General features: G+C 38.5%; 1 protein-coding gene across 1 annotated transcript in view; it reads left to right on the forward strand.

The window, feature by feature from the left end:
- MACO1 (macoilin 1) overlaps window positions 1-27,392 on the forward strand; it is a 55,183-nt gene that overhangs the window by 22,502 nt on the left and 5,289 nt on the right. Inside the window, exons 4-9 of the mRNA XM_048825998.2 lie at window positions 2,069-2,192; window positions 6,189-6,367; window positions 9,491-9,989; window positions 22,053-22,211; window positions 23,365-23,547; window positions 26,906-27,026. Coding sequence (XP_048681955.1) covers window positions 2,069-2,192; window positions 6,189-6,367; window positions 9,491-9,989; window positions 22,053-22,211; window positions 23,365-23,547; window positions 26,906-27,026 — 1,265 coding nt within the window. The remainder of the gene's footprint in view (window positions 1-2,068; window positions 2,193-6,188; window positions 6,368-9,490; window positions 9,990-22,052; window positions 22,212-23,364; window positions 23,548-26,905; window positions 27,027-27,392) is intronic.

Here is a 27,392-nt window from a genome sequence, read left to right on the forward strand (position 1 = left end):
TTCATGATTTCTGTGTGTATATAAAGTCTGCTGCAGTTTCCACGGTAAACATCTGATGAAGTGAGCTGTGGCTCACGAAAGCTCATGCTCAAATAAATTGGTTAGTCTCTAAGGTGCCACAAGTACTCCTTTTCTTTTTGCGAATACTAGCACTGTTCTTGCTATTTGGATTAGAGCTGTTTAACTGAGAGATTAACGATGAAGCAAATGTTGTTTCTTTCCCCCCCTTCACTGGTAAAAATAAAATGCTTACCAGAACATGCTGTGTACCTTTTTATTTAAAAGATTACTTTAGCTAGCATCATGGATATTTGCAGGTTAAAGCACTTGTTGCAATAACTATTTTTATTGCAAGGACAGTGTTGCTGACTCCAAGCGTTTAAAAAAGAGTCAGAGTGCAAAAAATCATGATTGGTTTAAAAATCCTCTGAATATTTTAAAAATATATTTTGGGGGGGTTTATTTGGCTTCTAAGCCTTTAGGGTGCACTCTAAAGTTTTCAAAATTTTCTCTACAACCATGAGGGCTAGAAACTTTTTTTAATGAAAGTGGAGATTCTCACCTAATCACATACAGTACCTCAAAAAGCTGGGGCTTTAAGAAAAACATCAAATAGCACAAGATGTCAGAAAATCACAAGAGTTAGCAACACTGCAGTGATCATTTCTCAGCCCACTGGTGGAGGCAGCATCTTGCCAACAATTTTAATCATTTGTAATAATAGCATGTGGGAGCCCAGTGGAAGAAACTGAGAACCAGTTGCTGCCCATTTTTAATAGTGTTTTAAACAATCCTAAAATAACTCTAGGATTTAAAAAAAATATTTAAAATGATTGCACAAAGTTTTTCTCGTCAAATGATGTCCCTTTTCAGGAAGATGGTTTCCTCTGCCAGTAGACTTGGGAACCCTAAAGCAGTAACTTAAAGGATAGCGTGAGCTTTCCCTATTGAGATCATTTAAAATGTTCCAAGAGTTGCATGGAATTAATTCATAAAACACTTGCAAAGTCAATAGCGGTTCTGTGGTTAAATCCAAATTCTTACTGGTGATTGCTGAGTCAGACTGTCCATCAAATATTGCTGTATTCAGCATGTCGGGATAACCCTAAAGTAGTGGCTCTTCCCTGTTGAAATCTAGCTGGAACTCCCTTCCCATTTAGCAGTTGTGGGCAGGGAGGATGGTGACAACTCCCCTGGAAGTTCATGACCTCCAGGTTGAGAATCCATGCTCTAAAGTTGCATCCATGTAGATGGAAAGCTGTGTAGTAAACTACTGCTGGATGATATGGATGGTCGACAAAGAACAAAGCGTATTTAAGGTAACAGATTACAATTTAAATTGGCCTATAGTATAATCGCTATATATCAGATTAATAACATTTACAAGTGGCAAATTCTGTTTTCTACTGGCCAAGGAAAGTTATCTCCCTCACTTTGTATGACTCCTAACTGCACTAATGAAAGAGTAAAATGTGAGAGTAGTGCAGAAAAAAGTCATCATGGGCTCCCAAATGCTCAGCCAGTCTAAAATGTGTGTCAAGGAGACTGCTGCCTGCATTTGGGGAAGGAGCTTGGTCTATTGGGTAACCAGTGTTCTGCTTACCCACTCATGTCTTCTCAGCAACCAAATTTGCTCACATGTATTATTTTAGCCATATTTACATCAGGTACTAAGAGGTACCTAAATGGGTATTCAGTCTAATTTAATAACCTTGATATGAAGATCATAAACTATAACATGGCCCCAAAGTTCTGCAGTGTTTCTCATTTGGGCTCACCCATATTGTAGGGGTTTGGGCAAAGGTATCTCATCAGATATGTCTTTCTGTTTTATTTTTCTGAGATACCTAACATTTGAGTCTAGATGATAAAGCAGAGCTTTAGAGCTAAAATCTTAATTAAAACATCTTTTTAGTTTTTTGTTTTGCAAGAGCTAGTCTTTATTTAATTCCATATTTACATCTGGCTTGACTAACTTCCTTTTATTTGAGTCTTCTAAAAGAATAACTTAAAAGTACTGGCTGTCTTTAATGTATTGCTGATGCTTGCATTCCTCTTTTCTCCGTAGAGAGGGGTGTGTGTTTGCCAACAGTATCGCTGTGGATACTTTTTGTTTATATTGAAGCAGCAATTAGATTTAAAGATCTCAAAAACTTTCATGTAGATCTTTGTCGTCCTTTTGCTGCACACTGGTAAGTGTTCCTTCCCTTCTCTTATTTGTAATGAATTTTTATATAACTGCACAATATTAATAAAACTAGCTAAATGTTACAGCCAAAATTACCATCAAGAGGAAAAAACTATCAAGCACGTTAACGACACAGAGATGAAGTACAGATGACTTAAAAGGCAATAAAAATAGAGAATAAGCAGATGCAGGAAATAAACAGAGGACTGGATTCACTCTAGGACTTAGACACCTAACTGTCACTTTCGGCACCTGAATCTCAGAATCAGGTCCCACTGGGATTCACAAAGAATCAGCTCAGCTGCCACTCAACCTTGTAGGTACCTAAACTTGCTCAGCACCTAATTTTTTTCCAATGAAAGCTCCCTAGGCGACTGATGGTTTCCTTCTCTCAGTATGTGCACTGCAGCCCCTCTCCAAGCATCAGGATGCCTAAGCCGCAGTGTAGTGCCTGAACCAGGGCAAGGTAGGCATTTGGCTGTCTAACTTGTCGATGTGGCCCAATCCAGTAGGTGTGCTCAGGTGAGAGAAGAAAGGGAGGGGAGACAGCACCAGAAGATCCTTCTCTTAGTAGTAAACTTGGTGCCATCGTACAAATTCATGGTAAAATTTCTCACCATTAACTGTCATTAAATATTTTAGACATGAAGTGAGATGAAACTTTATCCAGATGCAACAAACACATTTGGAGACAGTTTGCTTGTGAGATGGAGAGAATTACAATATTTCAAAGAGATCTATACCATTTCTTGAAACTTTTTCATAAACGTACCGTTAAGGTTCCTTCCCCACTCTGAACTCTAGGGTACAGATGTGGGGACCTGCATGAAAGACCCCCTAAGCTTATTCTTACCAGCTTAGGTTAAAAACTTCCCCAATGTACAAACTTTGCCTTGTCCTTGAACTGTAAGCTGCCACCACCAAGCGTTTTAAACAAAGACCTGGGAAAGAGCCCACTTGGAGACGTCTTTCCTGAAAATATCCCCCCAAGCCCTACACCCCCTTTCCTGGGGAAGGCTTGATACGAATCCTCACCAATTTGTACAGGTGAACACAGACCCAAACCCTTGGATCTTAAGAACAATGAAAAATCAATCAGGTTCTTAAAAGAAGAATTTTAATTAAAGAAAAGGTAAAAGAATCACCTCTGTAAAATCAGGATGGTAAATACCTTACAGGGTAATCCGATTCAAAACATGGAGAATCCCTCTAGGCAAAACCTTAAGTTACAAAAAGACACAAAAACAGGAATATACATTCCATCCCGCACATCTTATTTTACCAGCCATTAAACAAAAGGAAATCTAACGCATTTCTAGCTAGATAACTTACTAACAGGAGTTGTAAGGCTGCATTCCTGATCTGTTCCTGGCAAAAGCGTCACACAGACAGACAAACCCTTTGTTCTCTCCCCCGCTTCAGATTTGAAAGTATCTTGTCCCCTCATAGGTCATTTTGGGTCAGGTGGCAGCAAGGTTATCTTAGCTTCTTAACCCTTTACAGGTGAAAGGGTTTTGCTTCTGGCCAGGAGGGATTTTATAGCACTGTATACAGAAAGGTGGTTACCCTTCCCTTTATATTTATGACACATACAATATACATATTTACAGAAAGAGCATATTGGAAAAATTTGTACAGAAATTTTAGCTTGATGTGGGCAAAAGTTTATTGGTGTTACTTGGTTAATTAAAAAGAAAAGGAGTACTTGTGGCACCTTAGAGACTAACCAATTTATTTGAGCATGAGCTTTCGTGAGCTACAGCTCACTTCATCAGATGCATACCGTGGAAACTGTAGCAGACTTTATATATACACAGAGAATATGAAACAATACCTCCTCCCACCCCACTGTCCTGCTGGTAATAGCTTATCTAAAGTGATCATCAGGTGGGCCATTTCCAGCACAAATCCAGGTTTTCTCACCCTCCACCCCCCCACACAAATTCACTCTCCTGCTGGTGCTAGCCCATCCAAAGTGACAACTCTTTACATAATCAAGTCGGGCTATTTCCTGCACAAGTCCAGGTTTTCTCACATCCCCCCCACCCCCATACACACACAAACTCACTCTCCTGCTGGTAATAGCTCATCTAAACTGACCACACTCCAAGTTTAAATCCAAGTTAAACCAGAACATCTGGGGGGGGGGGGGTAGAAAAAAACAAGAGGAAACAGGCTACCTTGCATAATGACTTAGCCACTCCCAGTCTCTATTTAAGCCTAAATTAATAGTATCCAATTTGCAAATGAATTCCAATTCAGCAGTTTCTCGCTGGAGTCTGGATTTGAAATTTTTTTGTTTTAAGATAGCGACCTTCATGTCTGTGATTGCGTGACCAGAGAGATTGAAGTGTTCTCCGACTGGTTAATTAATACATTTTTCCCTTTGTGAATATCCTGAAGTATCTTTGTGCACAAATAAGGTCTTCAGCTTCTTCCAGGAACAAGGAAGTAAATTTAAATTAAACCAAATTAAGGCCCCTTTAATTCAGAATGAGTTTCCACACACAGATTTAATGCAGTTTAATCTACTTTAAATTCACACCTTTAGTTGATTTGGATTAATTTTCCTGAGTGTCCCCATGAAGACAAGCCCTAACTATATATTGTCCACACTCTGCAATAAATTTCAGGGGTGCTGGAACAAGGGGCCCATGGTCCCATCACTTTTTGCCAGCCATAAGGGTGAGCAACAGGTGTTAGGGGGCAGAGAGGAGCGAGCAGGGGGCAGGGCCTCGGGAGGAAGGGGCAGCATGGGGGTGGGGGCCATGATTCAGGTGCTGGTGGCCCCCCTCTCCCCACACGCACACACTTTTAGGGAGCTTCCACCACTTCTGGGTTACAGAAGCTCTTGAGAGGTTTTTTTGCCTTGTAAATTGGATTAAAACATTCCAGCATGTCATCAGAGTTTTAGAACTGTAGCTACAGGTAGCTTTACACAGTGTCGCAAAGATAACATCAGATATTTATGCAAATAATCTTTGCATCTGGCAGTATGTTTGCAACTCAAATTTATTTACATAGTATATCATTACTAAACAGAAAATAAAAATATTGTATAATGGTTAACCTGCTGCAACTGAGTTTGTTTCTGATCTAGGACACCTGAAGTATGTAAAAAGCTGAGTTCCTAGTGAATGTATGTTTAATCCTAGAAAGTCATCAGTGCCATATCATTGCTGGTAGCTTTATTTTAGGGTCTGTTAAGTACTTATATTGGGATAAAGAAACTGATGGGAAGCCTAAAACAAATATTATAAATCCTATAAATATAAAAACTTGCATGAATCTAGTTTATCAGCCTTGATCAGCAGAGTTATACTTTCTGGAAGCAAAGCTATAGATACGAGCATGCCTCTGCGCATTCTTCAAGACCTCTGTTTGGCAGATTATTAGCCTAAATCAATTTAATATGGTTTTATTTGCTAGCAGGTTTCTTTTTTTGCTAGTGGATGAGACTTCTTTCCATTCTCAAATTAAAATAAACACATTTGACATACTCTTATCAAGGGACAGTTTCCCACTGGTTAAGTGTCCTTGTTAGCACAATTAATGGCATGATCTGCTAGCATTCTGTATTGCTCAAATTCCTGTTACTAATAACAATATTTAGGTCTTACATGCTTTACCCCAAGGATATGTAAGTAGTAGTATCCCCATTTTACTGATGTGTGCACTGAAGCGTGAAATAATTTGCCAAAGCCCATATATAAAGTAAGTGGAGAGCTAGGTTTAGAAATCTGAAGTTCCTGGCTCATAGCCCCAGGCTCAAATCTATAGACCATGTTGTCTCTGTTATCTCCTTAGGTGATGTATGTTGCCCAGTCTGACAGTTAAAAGCTGCCTTTGCTTACCAAAATAAATAAGTCACTACATCTTTAATGATGAATATCAGTATAACAAAAGACCTTTTACCGCTGTAGACCATGTCTTTTGTAACCAGATATATTTATAGCATGTTGTCCATCTTATTAACTTGGTAATATGGTCTTCTTTCTAGTATTGGCTATCCTGTTGTGACTTTGGGCTTTGGCTTCAAAAGTTATGTCAGCTACAAAATGCGATTAAGAAAACAAAAAGAAGTGCAGAAAGAGAATGAATTTTACATGCAGCTTCTCCAGCAAGCTCTCCCCCCGGAGCAACAGATGCTACAAAGGCAAGAGAGAGAGGCAGAGGAAGGTAGGTTATACTGACTACATAGTATTTTGCTGCCACCATCAGTAATTAAAAGAAATGTTGTGTGTTGTCAGTTGTTGGCTGCATGTGTGTGCTCTCTGTATGTTGCACTGGCTCAGCCAGATAGCGGGTACAGCAGACACTTCAATCAAACTTCCCAAGAAGACCACAGACTCAGTTTAGTGGGGAAGGCACTTGGCCAGGTTTATTGCCAACAAAGCACAGTATTAGTCCTCTGTGTGTGCTACAGGTACACTTAATACAAGTATGCCTGTGACAATGGATCAGCTCAGTGAGTGGTGGGACTTTCTGTTCCTTCCCTCCGCCCCCCACCCCAGGGCCAGAAAAGGACACTTGTCCTGCTTACTCCTCTTTTATACACTGAAACAAACAAGTTATGTATTACCCCTCTGACATGGTTAGTTACCACCCTATAGCTTGCACCTGCTTGTTCGATCAAAACATCTCCATCCATTACCCTGTTTTCCTGACGTTATCTTTAGGAGGGATCAGTGTGTCCCTATATCATCTTTGGGAAGTGTGTTTATACCATAACTTTGTATCGGGGTGTTCTGGTATTACCCTTCTGGATCTGCTTACATGAATACATAATGCCTAGTACCTGTTATGAGTGTCTGTGTTTTTGCAACACCAGCATGTTCTTGCCAAGTTTATATACCAGACAGTGAACCTGCAAGCCGGCATTTGTTTTGTAACAGGGCCTGATTCTTGCTTATAGCCTGATTCTTGCTTATAGCCTGATTCTTGCTCATAGCCTGATTCTTGCTGATTCTGCTTTGTTTGAGCAGGGCCTGATTTTAGTTTGGGCCTTAAGCCTTATACCAGGCCCCTCATGTCTAACGCTTTCTTTCTATTCCATTGTGCATGCTAAAGCAGACCTTCACTAATCCACATCGTTTCTATAATTAACACCAAAAATTCCAGACTCTTCCCACTTCAGATTTAATAACAATATGCTGTAGTGAGTGTAGTACTCAGATTTCATTATTTTTACCAAAGAGACTATAATACAAATACTAGTACAATATGAAGAACTATTAATTACAATTGAAAAAAGGTGAAATAAAGTACATTTTGTGACAATTATCCTTGCTTTTTTTTAATTTACTTGCTATTTCCCCAAAGAGTTGTGTTTTTTTTAAACAGGTCTCTCAGACATTAATAAGAACTAGCAAAGTCTTTCTGTGTTTATTGAAAACACTTGCATCATTGCCTTGTAGAGGAAAAAAGGGGTCTCAGTTTTAGAAATAGTTAAATAATATTTCTCATATACCTGGTCTTTTCTGTTCTGATAAATGTAGAAGTTTAAAACTTGGCCTTTCCTCTCTGATTAGCTTGCTTAGAATAACTTTACAATGGCAACAGTTAGTTACTTTTTTATTATGTTTTTAAACAAATGTTCATGACAAAACAGCAGGTGAAATGTACCAAATTCATGGTCCATATTGGTCAATTTCATGGTCGTAGGATTTTAAAAATCATAAATTTTTATGATTTCAGCTACTTAAATCTGAAATGTCACGGTGTTGTAATTGTAAGGGTCTTGACCCAAAAAGAAGTTGTGGAGGGGTCAGAAGGTTACTGTGGGGGGGGTTGCGGTACCTCTAACCTTACTTCTGCGCTGCTGCTAGCGGGGTGCTGCCTTCAGAGCTGGGCAGGTGGAGAGCGGCGGCTGCTGGCCGGGATCCCAGCTCTGAAGCCAAAATTGCTGCCAGCAGCAGCGCAGGAGTAAGGATGGCCTGGTATGGGATTGCCACCCTTACTTCTGCACTGCTGCTAGCGGGGTGCTGCCTTCAGAGCTGGGAGCACTCTCCAGCCACCCAGCTCTGAAGGCAGTGCAGAAGTAAGGGTGGCAATATTGTGACCCCCCCCATATATCCTTTCAACCCCCCTGCAATTCCCTTTTGGGTCAGAACCCCCAGTTTTAGGAAACACTGGTGTCCCCCTGTAAATCTGTATAGTATAGTGTAAAAGTACACAAAAGGTCAGATTTCACGATCCCTGATGCGCTTTTCATGGTCATGAATTTGGTAGGGCCCTAACCTTTACCAAAAACAGTGTGAAACTAATTTTACAAAATGGAAAAACCAATTTTATAACGCATCGTTTTTTAGAAAAGCCTCCTATGAAGTTTCACCTTTTTGTTTTGTATATTGGTCTAGAAGCTTCATGTAGAAAAGGTGTATTACATTAGTGAGTATCCATTGCCTGACTCTGTTGATGGTATTGGGTATGAAGCAGAACAGAGTTTCTAACCACCAGGAATAACTATCATACACTTCCTGGGCTGTCTAACTGCTGTAATAAAATGGAGATCAATTAGACCAGTATACTTACTGGGAATGTTAGACTTGGATATGAACATGAACATTCATCTTAAACCTCTGGAGATCTGTAGTCATTTCATATTCTTAATTAAGATATGTTGGTAAAATCCCCCTTTTCTCCAGATAAAGATAAAATCTTGTCCTCTTTTTAAAAAAACAAGTCTATGAACTTTCAGACTCCTGTCTGACTTTTTTTACCTGGCATCATTACTAGTAACAAGTAAAATTGCGGGGGTGGATCTTTCTGCCTTTGACAGCACTTTGTGTGTAGTCAGTTTCACAGTTTCCCCTGCTGAGGTCTTGCACTCAGTAACAAAAGAGAGAAATACTTTAAAAATTTTGTAAAACCACACAAAATGGCAGGGGTTGGAGGGGACTTGAGGCAGAGGAATTAAAAGTAGTTTTAGATAGCACAGGTCTTTTAAAATTGATTAGAGTTTAAGTTAATTGTCTCTAAATTTTCATCAATTTAGTAGCAACTTTTGTAATTTGGTCAGTTAGTAGTATTTATTCTTTACCCTTTAGAGTAAGTATCTACAACTGAACTTGTTCTTATAGAATTATGTCTGTACCCAAAAATTACCGAGTTTGTTAAAATTAGTTTTTTAAATATCTACGTGTATTTGATATGTTTTTTCCTAAATATAACCTTGATGGTGGTTGTCACTAAAAAGGATTGCCATTTACTTAATGATTTATTTATTTAAAAAATAGATACACAGTTTATTAAAGCCACAGAACAGATTGATTTAATAATCTCGGTTTCTTGCTATTGCAGCAGCCAAAGGATTATCTGATATGGATTCCTCAGTACTTTTGCAACACAATGGAGGCATTCCAGCCAATAAAAAATTATCCACAACATTGCCAGAGCTAGAATATAGAGAAAAGGGGAAAGAAAAGGACAAGGATGCCAAGAAACACAACCTTGGAATAAATAACAATATTTTACAACCAGTAGACTCTAAAATACAAGAAATTGAATATATGGAAAACCATATCAATAGTAAAAGATTAAATAATGATCTTGTTGGAAGTACAGAAAATCTCTTAAAAGAGGACTCATGCACTGCCTCATCCAAAAATTACAAAAATGCCAGTGGAGTTGTGAACTCCTCACCTCGCAGTCACAGTGCAACTAATGGGAGCATCCCTTCCTCATCTACTAAAAATGAGAAAAAACAGAAATGCACTAGCAAGAGCCCAAGCACACACAAGGACTTAATGGAAAACTGTATTCCTAATAACCAGCTAAGCAAACCAGATGCACTGGTAAGGTAAGTTTGATATGTTCATTGCCTAACAACCTCTTTCTTTCATCATGCTTCTTTTTCAGTAGATTAGAAATCCCTTTTTTAGGAAACCATTAACCAATCAATTTATGGCTTTGTTTGAAAGGCCGCATGGCCTAGTGATTAGACAAATGGACTGGGAGGTGGGTATCTTGTTTCTGTTGCTAACTCTGCTATTGATTTCCTATGTGAGCGTAAGCAAATCACTTTACTGTGCCATGCCTCAGTTTATCCATCTGTAAAATGGGTATACTCACCTACCTCACAGGGTTGTTGTGAGGCATAATAAAGTGTTTTACCAATCCTTTGATTAAAGGCACTATAGAAGTACAAAGTCACATTACAAATTTATTGAACGCTTTTAATCAAGTTCTGCCCTATATGTCTTTTACTTCTCCAGTGCAGAAAGGGTGGCATGGTACTTGAAAGTCTAATGTTGGAAAGGCTTGCTTTAAAAAAAAATAAAAAATCTTCAGTTCACAGGACTGAATGCAAGTCATGAGCTGCTACGTTATCAAAGGAATATATTCACACTCCACCTGCAAGTCTGTTTTACCTTGTTGGTCTGGATATAGTACACAGAAATTTAATTTCACTGTCTTATGGACTGTAATGATTTGAAAAGTCACATGTCCTTATGGTTACTAATCTGAGAGTTAAATAAAGATGGAAAGCTGTTGGGTACTTACAGTGCTATTAGTTGGGGTAGAAATGGGAAGTTGCAAACTTCTCATAGAAAATGAACGTGAACCTCTCAAATTCCTGCCCCAAAGGGGAAAAACAGCTCTTCAGCAGTGAACATTGTGCAGCCTGGTGGTGGTATTTTCTACTAGAGTACCTCTGTGTACCTTTCAAGAATGTGCATGGTAAATGGTATAATGCTGTCTTTGATCAAAGATTCTATTTTACTACACAGTGATACAAGCTAATAACAGAACTGAAGTTGTATTTTGCCTGTGTGTATGTTTTCACTGATGTTTCTTTTTTCCACCCCCTGACTAACAGTCTGGGGAAATAACTAAGTCTAACCATACTACAGGGGTTCTCCAACTTTCATAGCATGCAGTATATTTTAATACAGTAATTGTCTCATGGATAGTCTGTTCATTTGTTTCTTACCTCCGATTTGCAGTCAGATAACATCTCTCTGGCAGGTGTCAACATGGAAAAGTAATATTAGGAGAGCATTTTAATGTATTTTTAATGCTATTTAACAGCTGGAACAAGGAAAGACCACAAGTGCCTTGCAAACCACTGGTAATCCATGGAGCGCAGTTCAGGAATCGCTGCTGTAAAATATAATGGAAAAAGTAAATGTTAAAAAATGTGAACTGCTACAGTTGGGTCCCATTGCTACACACACTGCCTATTTGATATCAACCATAGCTGAGTCATGTTGTTGCTATATTTGCAGACATATCAATTACTTCTGTTGCACTGTTTATCAGAACACTTCTAGGGGAAAAAACAGCAAGAGGGCCATGTTTGCTGTTGATCTGTAAAAAGTGATATCCTGCTATTGAACAACAAAGACCTTCTTCCCCTTAAAAAAAAACAAACAAACAAAAAAGACCAAAACCTAATGTAAAGATAACACCTGCTGCAAACCCTTTACATATTATGTGTAAGCACTGAGGCCTAGAATAACTGTCAGTTGTAATTAAGCCAAAACGAGCAGAGAACAGCAAATTTGGTATCCTGTAGTAGGCAAAAGAGTAGTAAGTGACTCCTCTTCAAACACTGAATGCTCTGTGGTAAAAGATTAGTACCAGAAGACCCTCTGTGTAGCTTCTGTGGAAATCCATCTAAATATCTTATTGTTGCTGCCTTGTTAGCAAATAGAAAATCAAAGTTCTTTGTGTGAGCTCTGTGTGCCACTGCAGATCCATCTGAAGAAAAGAAAACAGCATGTAATTGGGATGGAACAGGGATAGGGACCTGTTAGAATAAGTCTGTAGCACCTTTATGCCTTCTCCCTTGCCTCTCTCTTCCTCCCCCCACCCCATCTCACTGTTAGCATCTCCTTTTTCTTTTCTGTAGTGTTGCATGCTCATTGGTCTAACTTCAGCAAGTCCTTGTTGGGTAATTTAATTGGCAAGTCAGGCTCACACTTTCCCTGCAGGAACCTTTAGGTAATTGGAATTTTGACTCTAGTTTATCTCTGAAGATTCACAGTATGTGGATACAATTACTTCTATGAAAATACCCTTTTCACTTCTGATAATGATTATATCCACTAATTGGCATACCTTCTGCCGATTCATATGGCTTCTTCTCATTTCTCTACTTGAGATATTCAGATCAATTCTCACTTACAGTATCTGCAGAATAACTGCATGAATTAGCTAGCTTCTGGCTTGCTTAAACTTACTTGGGAACCAAATTCAGCCCTATGTTAATGGGATGCAGATGGCAATGCCATCAGTAGAAGTTGTGCCTATATAGTCCAGACAAAGATCAGATAACTCTTCTGCTCGCTGAGGAAAAGAAGAGAGCTGGTCAATGTCCCTAATGTCACAATTAGAGCTGAGTGAATAATTTTCTTTATCTTTTTTTTTTTTTTCTGAAACAAAAACACTGAAAAAAATTTGCTAGGGTCAAATGAAACATTTCAGATGTTGATTTGAACTCTTTTGAAACATTTCACTTTGACGCTTCTGAAATTGTTGTTTGCTGGGAGAGAGAGGTTGGCAAAAATTCAACCCAAATTTGAAATAATTTCAGTGCCACAAAAATGCCTTTTGGGGGAGGGGGGGATTTATTATTTGCTGAAAAAAATGTTGCCTGGCTCTAGTCACAATTCCACTATTTACCAATGAACTGATCATAGGGACCAAGAAAAGAGAAGAGCGGTACCAATTCTCCACATTATAGTTTGGCCTGCCAGCCTGTGTATGAAAATATTTTTATTCTGTATGTGTCCATGAGGGACCAGATTTAAGATACAAAATATTTTAATGTGTCTAAATATATGTTGAGATTCTTATATACTGGGCCACAGATGTTAGTTTGCATCAAGTTGTCATTGTGATTACATTGAGATTTTAAAATACTAATTTTCTGTTTGCTGCTGCTTGATATTATTATTACCAATGTAAATAACTGGAACAATGCATCAGTTATTGCTTCTATTTAGACTATCAGTGTAACTCCTAGTTTACATTGGGTCTCTGACTAATGTGTCTTTAGATACATACAAAAATTTGTTTTTTGAAAAAATTTGAAAAATGTGGAGGGATAGAGTTTAATTTAAATTAAACTCAAGCTGTTTATTTTCACTTGTCACTGCCCTTGTTCCTATATTGTAAAGCATTTATTCATTGTTTTCTCCACTTTAAGTGGCATTAATTACTGAACTTCTAACTTGTGTGGTTAAATTGTGACTCTAGTCTAAAAAGCAACTATAAAAAAATGCAGTGTGAGGTTCCATGTTTGTCTCAGTGATTGCTGATCAAATCTGTTCTGTTTTCAAATAAAAAGATGCTTTTCATAACATTCAAACTCACTCTAGGATCTCCAAGCCAAGTTGTGTTCTCTTTTTGTTCACAAATGTGGCCCTAAACTAACTGAGCCATATTAGATGTAGTTAAAGTTCCCCTTATGGTGGCTGTTGAAACAAGATTATTGCTGGTTCTTCAGATACAATAAATATGAATCCCTAAAATGCCATTTTTAGATTTACTTTTCAGAGTAAAACTACATGCTCTATAATATTTTCTCTAAGTTGATATTGCATGGTATGCTACAATATTTAAAAGGGCAATATCCAAGTAATTTTTTTTAGTAGCTTAATTTTTTTATTCATATTGTTAGCCCTCTCTGAAGGCAGGACATTTTTTTTGTTCTGTGGTGTATTAAGTTAATAAAAAGAAGCAGGGAAAGCAATTAATAAATTCGGAAGATTTTATCTAGTTAAAATGTTTAAGTAGGTCAGTTGTTGACATGGAACTGAAAGTGTCACATTAAGAGAAGTGAAACTTTCCTTGTTTATGTGAAGACAGTTTGCCCGAACTTCTCTGAAAACTGACAAAAAATAACTAACTAATTTGTTAACGCTTCAGTTTTTGTTCCCAAAGAAACCACTTGATTTCAAATAGTTCACTTTGGTACATAAGCGAACCAAAGCTCAAATACGATACTGAAATGTAGAACCTAATCGCCATCTTTCAAAAATGGGGGTTGTATTTTATTCTTATAAAGAAGGTTTTCAATTTTAATTTATGTATGTGAAACTTATTGTATGAAACTACAGAGATAGTCTTCACTGTTAACTATTTTAGTACTTGTACTTTTCTGGATAAGGAGTTATAGTTCCCTTTTCTTCAAAATGTGTCATTAGGTGTTGCAATTAACATTTCTTTGGCTAATGAAAGGGAATGGTTGTGGTTCAGCTAGCTACAGCAGAGGGATTCTGGGGGTTTAATCCTGGCAGTGGCATTTGTCAGGTCTGCGACACCAACTTCTCTCTGCCTCCATCAGTAAAATGGAGATATTCCCAATCTCTTGTGGATGTTGAGACCTGTTTTATGTTTGTAAAAGAACTTGAAATCTTTGTATTTCTGTAGCAACTTTCATCCAAACTGTTCATTTTACATCGTTCTATTAATCAGGCCAATGGAGAGACAGAATCTGGTACCTCTTTACACATCATAGACTCAGATAATTTCCTAATGGCTACCAGAGCAAGCTAGTTTAGCATCCTGTATCTTCTCACTATCCATTCTAGGGGACAGGCAAGTTTTCCCTCCATTTTATGGATTTGGACTGTGTTACAAGTACAAATCATGATCATAGCTAAAGCTTTCATTCTTCTGTAGTGCAAAAAGGACCAGAAAAGCTGGGGTTTGCCACAACAAGATGCCTCTTTGTAATGATCACAACTTGCTGCTGGCTATTTGCATGCAAAAAGAGAGCCTCTAAAAGCGCAGCTTGACAAAAGTGTTGACATCCACTGAAGTGCTGTCTCCTGGCTTATGAAGTACTGAACCCAGAGAAGCAGCTTACTCTCGCATTAGTTGTCCTTGTGGGTATCTTTGAATTCTTCAGGTAATTGGGCTACATTTGTACATAGGGGAATATTTGTGGAGCAGGGCATGGCTCATGCCCTTTCTTCCTCCCTGCTCTCACAAGACTTGGGGTTACCCTTAGAGCAAAACTTGAAGGTGTTAAGGTAAATATATTTTCCTGTATTTTAGCTCCTAGATTTTTTCCCCATTTTCTATAGCACACTAATGTCCCCAGAGCTTCTGAGTTTATTTTTTCCACACTGCTGCCTGTCTGTCTGAAGTAGCTTTAACATACCCCAGAAGGCTTTTATCCCGTCCGTTACAGTAGGGGACATCCTCAAAGCCTACTGAGGTATAGTAGGACTAAGGCAGGCAAGAAAAATAAACCGGCTCAGGAGCTCTGGGAACATACATTGGAAGTCGGGGAATGGAAGGAGGTAATTCGATCAGGAATAAAGTGAAGAGTTTATAGCTGGGAGTAGAGTTGGGGTCAACATAAAGAAGGGGGTCTAAGTGTTAGGTAGCAGCATTTGTGGAGCCAGGTGCTGGCTGACACACAAGTTGTTTACAGCTGTGTCACCCTTTCCTTTCAACTCCCATATGTTCAAATGTTGTAGCCAGAGGGATGGTTTGGATCCTGTGATTGGCCTAAAACTGTGTTTATCCACCTAACATTGCCTTCCTGCCTTTCCATTTTTACAAGCTACTGCAATATGCACAGTTTCTTCCCCCAAAATGGGATTTGACCCACTTGGGTCCTGTAGTCTCTTTATATTTGGGAGTGGACTGTCCTAACATGTAAATAAGAGGTCAAAAACGTCTAACAATGCCATAGGTCCGCAGTTCTCAAACTTCATTGCACCGTGGCCCCCTTCCGACAACAAAATTTATAACACAACCCCAGTAGGAGGGATTGAAGACTAAGCCCCAGCACCCCAGGCGGGGGCCAAAGCTGAAGCCCAAGGGCTTCTGCCCTGGGCGGGGGCACGAACCTTAGCCCTGGGTGGTAGGACTCAGGTTTTGGCTTCAGCCCCGGGAGCTTGGGCTTCAGACTTGCTGGGGCCCAGGGCCAACACCAGCCTTGGCGACCGCATTAAAATGGGGTCCTGGGCCACTTTGGGGTCCTGACCCACAGTTTGAGAACTCCTGCCATAGGTAAAGGAAGAGGGCTATCTTTGCCTCTTGCTCTTTTTTTTTTTTTTTTTTTTTAATGACCTCCTTTACTCCAACTAGTGTTGGAGTGGCGCTTTTACTGATAGTACAGATTCTCAGTTGTGACAAATCCTGAAGAAGATTCCGTTGCAGACTAGGAACCTGAATTTAACAAATAGATTTACAAAAAGACTTTAGGTTTTGTAGGTTTGGGGAAAAGATGGGTTCAGTGCTAGTGGGATGGTCTGTGTTAGATCAGAAATAGAGTTCTTCCACATTTTGAGAAGACAAATGTGGGAATGGGAGACAGCTGTGTGAGTTCATACAGAGGCAGAAAAGAGTAGGGGTGGGAGGGAGTAGGTAGATGGGAAGGCATGAGGGAACTTCTTTCCACATCTTATATTAAATACACAGTTTAGTGCTGAAGTGTTATCATTCTTGACTGACATTTTGAATACTTGATCATTTGCACTTACTCCGGATTTGTCAGTCTCAGAGATTTAGGCAGGGAATAAGCTATAATGAAGTTTAAGATTTTCTTTCTGATATTTCTCCCAGGTACAATATTTGTACTTTTTTGGGGGGCAGGATGGGGGGGGTTAGCATGTACCACTTGGGAAAGGAAGACGAATCCTAGTAGGCTGTTCCACATCAAGAAACCTGACAGATTCTTGACAGTAATTTCAACCTTTTGGATAACATACAACACAGTTAAAAATGTGTTTGTATCTGTTCATAAATATTACATTCAAATATTTAATTAAAAAATCCATTGAACAGTCCTAAGATGGTTTGGTAACAAATTTCAGTTTTGGGTTACATTTTATGCATAATACTTTAGCCTGGCTCATGAGCTGAGGTATTTTTTTTTTTTTTAATTAAAGGTATTCCTAGGATCCTTTTATATAACTTCCTTGACACTCCTTCTGCCAAACCATGGACTATTCAAAAACAGCACAACCTTTTGAATTGCTGACCACTTAGAGCAATTCTGACTCTACCTTTTGTTCTAAACACAACTAAGGTTTCTGTCTCAATTCTGTCTGTAACTGTTTGGTATATAGAAAATGCTCAAGGAAACCACTTATGACAGCATATTACTTGTAGTGGGGAAACTTCAACTTAGTGTAATCATATTGATTGTTTTAAAGTGATAGCATTACTGCAGGGAATATTTATGACAGCAGGTTAGGCAAGAAAAAGAACATAATAAAAAGTCTCATAACACTACGTAGAAGAGCATTTCAGAGTTTGTGACTGAGTCTTTATTTTTTTTGTTTTGTTTTGTTTTTTGGGGGGACTTTATTTTTACATCGTGTTAATGAGTGTAAGATGCCCAGGTGCTTAGAGATTTTGGTAATGTGTAAAGTGAGTAAATAAACTAAGCAACAAGGGATTTTATGCACTAAATGGGTGTAAATATCCAGGAGTCTTTGTCTGAAACAGAGTTATTTTTCAGATCATCCTCTTTTATTTGAAATAAGTATGGAAAGACATCCAATCTTGGGGTGATGGGCTGATGAACTGTTTTAGTATCTGGGATCAAGAAATTGTATCTTGCAGGATCAGGCCTCAGACAAGGAACCCAGAGTGGTAACCAATCTGCAGTTAAACCCTTGTTTTAAAAGTAATTATGTTTCAAGATGATTTGCTGCTTGTACAGCAACAAAAGGAATTGTGCTCTATAAGTCATTTTTTTTCCTTGTTGGTTTCCTGGTTTCCTGGGAAAACACAGTAGGGAAAAAACGTGCAGGGGACCTAAGCAGAAACTAGTGTAGTGGAAAAAATAATGCTGTCTGATTGGGTCATTCATCATTGCAACAATAGTACAAAGTACTGTGGGGCATAGAGACAGAGCACAAGCCTGTCTCTAACTTCTAACAGCAAAAATACCTCTCTGCTATTGCCCTGGTTTACCTTGATAATGTGTTTTGTTTTGGGGAGAGGGAGAATTTTAAAAATCTTGCATTTCCCTTGGAAATGATTTATTCCCCCTGTACATAGGGAAGAACTTTATATACTGGCTCTCTACGTGAGAAAATGTCTAAGCTAGAAATGTTTGTTTGATTAGACTTTGTAAGATGGATGGGCCCTCAGTTGATGCTAGGGAAAACAAGAAATGGGGGGAAGGGGGGAGGGTTTGAAATGAAACCGTTTTTCTTTTGTGCTGATGTTGGGTTTAATATTTCAGGAAATGTGGTATCCAGGTTTCTTAGTATGGTGGTTTTCTCACATTGTGACAAGATATTAACTTTCCATTATAATGAGATTTTTAATTGTACATTTTAGATGCTCTTGTGACTGCTATAGCAAGTTTTTATTTTCTCTGTAAATTGCATTAATAGTGCTTAAACCTAGAGCTGAGGTTACAACAAAATACAGGATAATGAAAGGGGATAGTTGTAATCTGTTTTTTAAAATGTTGCCCAGATTATTTTTTAAAATAGTTTTTCAGTCAATTCTTTTGTAATTGATGCATTCCCCTGGGATTTTATCAGCCATTGACTTTAAAGAAGCTTGCGTTCCTCTTTATACTGTTTTGTTCTAACCATTCCAGGTTCCTGCACTACTGATTTTTATCTACCATCTTTCAAGTCTGTGGCCATGACCTTTGGACACTTTGGTCATAGTAATGTTTTTAATATTGATAATTCTGTTTCATGCATGAATACTCTCCATAACTTTCTGGAATTCCTGATTTGTGCTTGGAGGTTTCCATTACATGGCAATCCATTACATTAAAAACACATAATGACGAAGTTTTTCAGAAGCATTTTAAGTCTCTCAGTTAGAGCAGGAACTGAGAGTTAAGGACTCTTAGATTCTATTCCTGACAATACCATAGGCTCAATGTGCTATGTCTGGCAAGTCACTGAACCCTTTGTGCTTCAACTTTCCAACTGTAAAATGGGTTTAATAATCTAATTGGCTTACATGGAATTTACAGGACTTAGTTGTTAAAATGTTTGAATCTCAGATGGTGGACACTCAAGACAATATAAAAATATTTTAATATGAGTCCATGAGAGTGGGGGAGGTCAGTCATCTAATCTAATTATTTGGGCACCCTTCTGGTGAAAGATTTAATCCTATCCATTGACACATCACTAATGGTTTGAGTGTTCATATAGAAAGGTTTCATGGTCAAAAGTTCTTGGCTCCTTCAGATTCTCAGTGGCTTAATAGTAAGGTTTCTGAGTAGGCTGCGTTTTGTGATTGCTGAGAGAGGAAACAATTTTGCAGAGTAAGAAACTCAGTGTTTTAAGTATCGTGAATCCAAGCAGCACCATCAGCTTTTAAACACTAATATTCTGCTGGAACATAGTTCATTGGACTATGTTTCACCTCAGTGGGCCTTACAGACCTTTCTTAGGCAATAGGGACTCCCAGAGTTGGATCAAAATTTTGTTTCTCTGAAGCTTAATCTCACCAGCTTGTTGGCTGGTAATGAATAACTTAATGAAGGGCAGACTTCTGTCAGATCTCAAGAAGAATTACCCCAAGCCCTTTAAGCTCCTTTAGTATAAAAGGAACTGTGTTTGAGCCTTTGGAGCCCCCTTGTAAACTTAACTGCCAAGTCCCTGGCTCCAAAAAGCTTATGCTACAAACACCCTCCACATGAAACACAAAGTAGTGATGAGAGCTTTATGGGTATGTCCTTGTGTCCAGTTTTAAGTGAGAGCTTGACTCGGGTATTTAAAGGTGGCACTCTGGTTCATACTCTCAGTTTAAAAAAATACATTCCCACGAGAGTCCATGAATGTGGTTCCATCTGTGGATGGACACTCCAGCCTCCTTCAATAATAAGTTCCAGTTAATAGCTTTAGATATTAATGGTCATGGGGCTTGAAAAACTGACATGCTCACCATCTCCTGAGCAGGAAGTCCTGAGATCTGTTTACATTCCTTCCCTTCCTTCTTTTTGGCCCACTTTGTATATGTTCTGTACTGGTCTTGCAGCCTACTGCTTTCTTTTCAGCTTTATTTGGACCCAGCCCTGCAACTCTCCAAATGTGGAACTTCCATTGCAGCCAGGTGGCTTTCCATATACGGGCAGCTTTAGGAATTGGGCCTAATGTCAATGTCAATACTTCTGTTGCTGTAAAACTACTTGTACTGTGACCTCTTGTTCATTCACACGTAACCAGACCAGTCCTATCTACCTGGGAATCAAGGTTAAAGACACACTCCTTGGGTATTTGGAACAGTTGATGGATGAAGTACCCCCATCCCTCCCCCTCCCCCCCCCAAAAAAAGCATACAAAAACCAAGAACTCCACAGTTAAGAAGGCATTCCAGATTTAAGACATGGTCTGAGCACCAAACAGGAAGTTAAAAACTCCAAGTTCTAATCCCAGTTGTGACATTGATTCCATTTGTGTCATTGGAGGAGTCAGTTAACCTTTCACAACAAAGCTGTCTGTAAAATGGTGTGTATTAATGCTTCACCTTATGAGGGCATTGTGAACCTTAATGGTAGTGCTTTGAATAGATAATTAAAGTGCTAGATCATCAGTTCTTGGGGAGAGCTGGTATACCCTATTACTAGCCCAAGAGGTGTTAAAGATGGGATTTCAGTATTTGCTATGAATTTCTCGATTTTTATACAGTTGTGGTTAAGATGAACTCGTAATGTTGTTCTGGTATAATGAACAAATTTGCTTACAAATGTATACAAAGTAAAGAGTGAGATTCTTTCAGGGTTCATAATTGCAGCTTTTAGAGGCTGGTGTATTGCATACCATTCTGTTCCTCTAATAACTTCAAAGCAGTAAAAGAGGAAGGTAGCTGATCAGAATTTTTACTGATTTTTTTTTCTGCTCAAATAATTCTTCAATCATTAAGGTGTTTTCCAAATGGGATTTACCAAATTTACCCAACCATTAATTTGTCTGCATCATTCATTTCACATCTTCTGTTAAAAATTCTGAATATACTGTATTTAGATATCTAGTTTAGTATAGGCATCAAAACATCAGCTGAGAAAATAGGATGGAAGTCTTGAAATGTCTTTTCACTTCTAATTTACTCTTTTCATTGGTTAAAACTAACTTGTTTGCCTTTTGTAGTTTAACAAATTACGGGAGAGTGACGGAAGGGACTTCGTAATACGGTTTTATCAAGTAATCAGTGCAGCACGTTTATTTTTGGATGTTTTCACCTTCTAAGCAACTATAGTAAACACAGTAAAACTTAATACATGCATTCTCAATGCATATGGTTTTAGGAAACTAACAGGAATGACATAATGTCTCTAAAGTTACCATATTTGGAATAGTGGCACCTTAGAGACTAATTCCGTAGGATTTGTGTTACAGCGTCACGGTACTTTGTGTGAGGAAACTAGAATACATATGCTACTTTTTGTCAGGATAAATATAAAATTGAAAAAGTTATGAATGTTTATACTGTTTGAGAAGGGAAAAGGAGATTTATCTGTTTGTTGAAAAAAATAGGGATCTTTATTACCGTGCATTTTAAAGATGTAATTCCTGAGGATGGTACTCTGTATCTGTCAATGTAAAAATGTCATACAATACCCCTGTAATGTTGTATATGGGCTGTACTTAATAAGGATACTTATGTTTTTGTTCGGTATCATAGTTGTGCAGTGGTGGTTTATAGGAAAATAAAATTGACAGATTTTTGCTTGCAACCTAAATTGCACATAAAATAGCAAAGGATGACAAAGGATAGGGAAGAGAGGGTATGGCGGGACAAGGGTTACACACAATGGAATATCAGGAGGGATGTTTACTGTGTTTTTTTTATTTTATTTTATTTTTTAAATTGTAAACTTAATATAAAAAATTGGGCCTTGGGAAGGTTGGGGAGTTACAGTTGAAATTCTCTCTCTTTTTTTTTTTTTTAATGCTTTTCCTTATCTTAGGTTGGAACAAGATATTAAAAAGTTAAAGGCTGACCTGCAGGCAAGCAGGCAAACTGAACAGGAGCTGCGGAGTCAGATCAGTTCTCTGACTAGCACGGAGCGGGGAATTCGATCTGAAATCGGACAGCTCCGACAAGAAAATGAGCTGCTTCAGAACAAGTATGTTTTGCTACAGAACTGTGTACAGACTGTGAACCAAGCAAATGCAGCATGTTCTGCTTTGTTAAAGGCTGGCAGCATACTAACCTGGATACCGGGGCAAATCCTATTTACCTTACTTTCTCACTGGTGCTCCCAGGGTTCATATATGAGTCAGCATAACCTTATCAGAATAAGGCAAGCAGGATTTGTCCATTTTATCTTCAAGGCATCTGATTTATTTAATCATAGGGCAATTTTATTAGAAAGTGGAAATGTGGCTTTCGAAATGTAGCCTTATCATTTTCAATTCTAGTTGAAGATGACACATTTCTAAAACTCCTATAAACTCTCTATCAAAATGTTTTCCTCAGTGAAATTGGTAACCTGTCTTCCCTGCTGTGCCCTCTCATGTTAGAATAGTCTTTCAGCATAAAGTAAGTTTAAAAAAACAAATACGCTCAACCAAGAAGTTAAGGTTTTATACTGTTCAAAATTGGCCATCATATAAACATTTCTTGCCCTCACCTTAAAGGTATTTGAAGCTCTTTGCAAGCAACATAGGTTACATGAGTTTTCCAAAGAATTAAAGAGCTTTATTTTGCCTTCACCATTTACACTTTTGAAGTGACATTGAAAATATATGTACAGAAATGTCTTAAGAGATTGCTTTAAAGGTCATACAACTCATTTTACTTCCTCTTTTGTAGTAGCCTCGTAGAAGTCTGAAAGCTTTTCCATACAGATATTATCTTTATTTGTCAAATAAGAATTCTCCTGTTTTTTCCAGTGGTGATGAAATCAAACACAGTACCTTTTCGTACTGGTATCATTGGGGCCAATCATGCATCTATTCAAGCCAATGGGAGTTTTGTCATTGACAAGAATGGTGGCAGCACCCCTTTTATTGAAGTAGTAATAACAACCAATGTACATGGTAACCAAGTACATGGTTTCTGCTTTCAGCACACCCACTATTAAAATTATTCCAGCACTCCTGCCAATAGGAGTTTAGAATGCGCAGGATTGCCAATAGACACACAGCACCTCCTAAGATAGGGCCCAATGTATACTGCTGCAGAGACTATGGAGACAGTTCTCAGCATTGTGCTGTTGCCTTGTGAATCTTCAGTATCAGAAGCTATTAACAAAGCATATACCTATTATTCCTCAGATTACATAATGCTGTACAAATGAAACAAAAAGACAAGCAAACCATCAGCCAGTTGGAGAAAAAACTGAAAGCAGAGCAAGAGGCACGAGCCTTTGTAGAAAAACAGTTGATGGAGGAAAAGAAAAGAAAGAAGTTGGAAGAAGCAACTGCTGCACGTGCTGTTGCATTTGCTGCTGCTACCAGGTACTTACCTCTATTTTATTCTCTGGGCTTGTCTCCGCTTACTGTGGATCGACGCTGCAGCGATTGATCCATCGGGGGTCAATTTTAGTGGGTCTAGTGAAGACCCGCTGAATCGACTGCAGATTGCTCTCCCGTCGACTCCGATACTCCACCGGAATGAGAAGCATAGTTAAATCAATGGGTAAGGTGACCAGATGTCCCGATTTTTGGGTCTTTTTCTCACATAGGCACCTATTACCCTCCACCTCCTGTCCCGATTTTTGACACTTGCTATCTGGTCAGCCTATCAATGGGAGAGTTTCTCCCGTCGACCCAGCGCAATGTAGACACCACAATAGTTCAACCTAAGGTACGTCAAATCCAACTACGTTATTCACGTAGCTGGAGTTGTGTAACTTAAGTTGACTTAGCCTCGTAGTGTAGACCTGCCCTACCTTTTGCTTTAATAGGCTTTTCTTTGGGATTGAAGAAACTGAAAAGGCTTTAGATTATTCCACGCACAAAAGCAAGATGTCCTTTGATAGAGAGAGAGAGTCAGATATTAAAGGGACACCATCAACTTAAAGATCTCACTTTGTGTGCTTTTTTTTCAGCAGTGGCTAAAGTTAAAAGTAATATCTAAGGCCCCAGTCCTGCAACTGGTTTGCACAGCAGATCCGTGCAAATACATGGAGCCTAAAATCAGTGAGGCTCTATGTAGGCACAGGGGTCCACCCATGTAGAGCAACTTGCAAGATTGGGGCCAAAGATTCCTACAGTTGCAAGATGAAAGGGCAAAATATTTTCCCTGATTTATTCATTTTGTTTATATGGTGCATTAAACTGCACTTCCGTGTGAGCATTTTTACAGTTTCCTCTGAATATACAGTTTGCCCTGTCAGTTGTGGGCCCTTTCACAAAGCAAAAGGGAAGAGAAATACATGATTAAAAATAGGAAAATGTGATGTGAGAGAAAATGGCCAGGTGACTTGGCATGGGATGTGTGATGACGGATGTAAAAACTGACTTTTTTAGCTATTATTAAATAGACCAGATTTCTTGTTGGTGGTGCCCCTTTAAGTTGCAAACCATAACAAACTTGCTAGCTTATCACTATATTTTCTTTGTTTGAAGAGAACTTCTTTTGTTTTAGGATTTATATAGTTTATGAAAGGAAGAATATTTGTTTTTGTAAATTGATTCTGAAAATAATTAAAATATTTTACGTAAATCCCACTATGTTTTCACTTATTTTGATCTTAGGTGTGCAGAGTACTATCTTACTATAACTCTTGCATGAGCTTGGTTTGTATGTAAAAAGTAATTTACATATTGACCTTTGGCAAATGTTAATAGAGTATTTAATGGGAAATTGCTTTTTTTCTGAAGGTAAAAAAACCACAAAGGGACTCGTTGCACACATTCAAGAAAGCACCGTTGGTCAGAGGTTCAGTGGTGCTCTACTTGTGCTCTCATTCGTTTTTTGAAGAACTATCTTGCTAAATTGAAGCTGGCCTCTAGCTTGCTAAATGTCCAAGAAAAGTTTGGTGTGAATAGGGTAATTGCCAAAGCAATTGACTGTAATTGCATGGCCTACTCCATCTTCACTTAAAATATAGAAAATGTGTTGTTGTAATCTATCATGTAGGGATGGATGAGGGGGAGGAAAGAAGTGGTAGTATATTGGCAGATTCTTTGAGATGAGCTAAAAGTAAATCTTTGATCACTTGGGACTTCTGGTCTCTGGGTTGGAGACAATTGAGTGAGTCACTGAGATATCGCACTTAGTCCCTAAGGGTCAGATCCTGTAGGGCCCACTGAAGATTTATGTGCTCAGCACTGGATTATGTTGTCAAGGGAGATGCTGACAGTATCATATAACCATTTGCTGCCATGAAATGGTATTGATAGCATCTCTGAGAGCAGCCACCTGGTCTACCAGACTACCTGCAAGGAGAATCTTGAAGTTAATGAAGTGCTTCAGGGCAACTGGGTATACCTGAAAGATCATTGATACAAGAGACTTTTTAGAGGCAAAAGGCAAATCTGGGGAACTCCACAAGGGGAATTTTGCTTTAATTTAAATTTCTGGTACTGACATGACCCATTAGTACAAAATTATTAGTTTGTACCATAAAACAGAATCATACATTTCAGCAACTGTGTTTTTTATCATTCTGGTAACTATCCAGTAGACATGTCTTAGTGAATTCAAGTGTCTAGAAATAAATTACTTTGTGTGCTGAATAAGCATATGAAAATGGGTATAATAAAAATCTTTCTCACAGTAACTTAGACTTTCATCCCTAACACAAAGCTAACGTTTTAATGGGTGAAATAAAATTTGAAGACAAAGCAGTTATATTAGCATCCTCTGTGTAATTTTTCTTCACCCATACTAGGAAACAACTTTTAAAGTCTACATTTTTCATGATTCTAGAGAATTAATCAAAATATCTAAGGGGGCTTGAAAACGAGCCCTGTTAAAGATATTGTAGAATATAGCTGAGTTATAGCTATTGCCACTGACGTGCCTTTCTTCTTTTCTACATAAAGGGGGAATTTCCAGGGAGCTGACTTCGGTTTTTTGGTGGGAGGGGAATCAAATATCTGTCATGGTATCGAATCTTAGTTTATGTAATTTTTTTGCATAAAAGCAGTGGGAGGAAGTAGGAAATGTTTCCTCATGTAGTTCTAGGTGTTGAGTCTTAGCACCCAGCTATAGTAAATTCACGAGATGGTGAATCCTGGTAATGTATATGCTTTACATTGATCAGGTTCATGCAGAGTCATTGTACTATTTGTGTTATGTGCATACCTAAAAAACAAAGGCCCTACCTGTTGTTCTGCATGGATATTAAAGACACTAAAGTTCTTTTTCTATGAATCAAGGTTTGATCCAGCAACCTTGACAAAAATTTCTTCTCTATCTCAGACCTCCACTGTTGTACCCAAGGTGCCATGCTCTGGCTGGTTACCACTCTCCATTCCAGAGGTGGCTGCATTTTGGTGATGCTATAGATAAATAGTTGGAAAGCATTTTGGGATTCTTCAAAATGAAAGGCACTGCATAAACATAGGATGGCTTTAATCCATTGAGCCCCCAAATATCTGAAATACTAATTCCTGCTTTTTCATTTCTACATGGCTCACAAATGTCCCAAACTTCCTAATGTTTAAGGCATAACCTTGGGTAATGTTTTTGCATCCTTTTGTCTTAACTTCACAAGGGAAATTCTCTCATTTAAAAAAAATATTATTCTCCTTTCTCATTTTATTCAGGAATATTCACAGTAACTTGGCTGATCTGAACCTTTCAGGGACAATAATAGAAGTCATTTTTGTTTCACTCTCTTTTCTGATAACACTTTCTTCACAGAGGAGAATGCACTGAAACTTTACGGAATCGTATCAGAGAGCTGGAGACAGAATGCAAGAAGCTAACAATTGATATAAAGCTGAAAGAAGACCAGATACGAGAACTAGAAATGAAAGTTCAGGTAATAAGAAGGCACTCAGGGCTCAGACCTGCAATCTGTTGAGTGCTTCCACGCTCAGTTAAATTGGTGGACCTTCCTAGGAGACTTTCGGCATCTTGCACAATTGAGCCCTTCAGATGTGTTGTGCACGTCTAACATTAGGGTTTTGGGGTGAGGAAAATTAATAGTTTCTTACCTCCTCACCACCTTGTTGTTTACTTGTAGGTTTTTTTTTCCCCTAAACCAGCTGATCCAGATAAGTTAACTCAAAATTCTAACCCTGCATGCCCCTATCTAGGAACACGTTGCCAGCCCAGAAGCCCTTGTAAGATTCCTCTTCCCTGATAAGGAATAAGGTTCTTACTACGATTAAATAATGTTTGGTAA

This window comes from Caretta caretta, chromosome 19 (assembly GCF_965140235.1).
Source record: "Caretta caretta isolate rCarCar2 chromosome 19, rCarCar1.hap1, whole genome shotgun sequence".
NCBI lineage: Eukaryota > Metazoa > Chordata > Testudines > Cheloniidae > Caretta > Caretta caretta.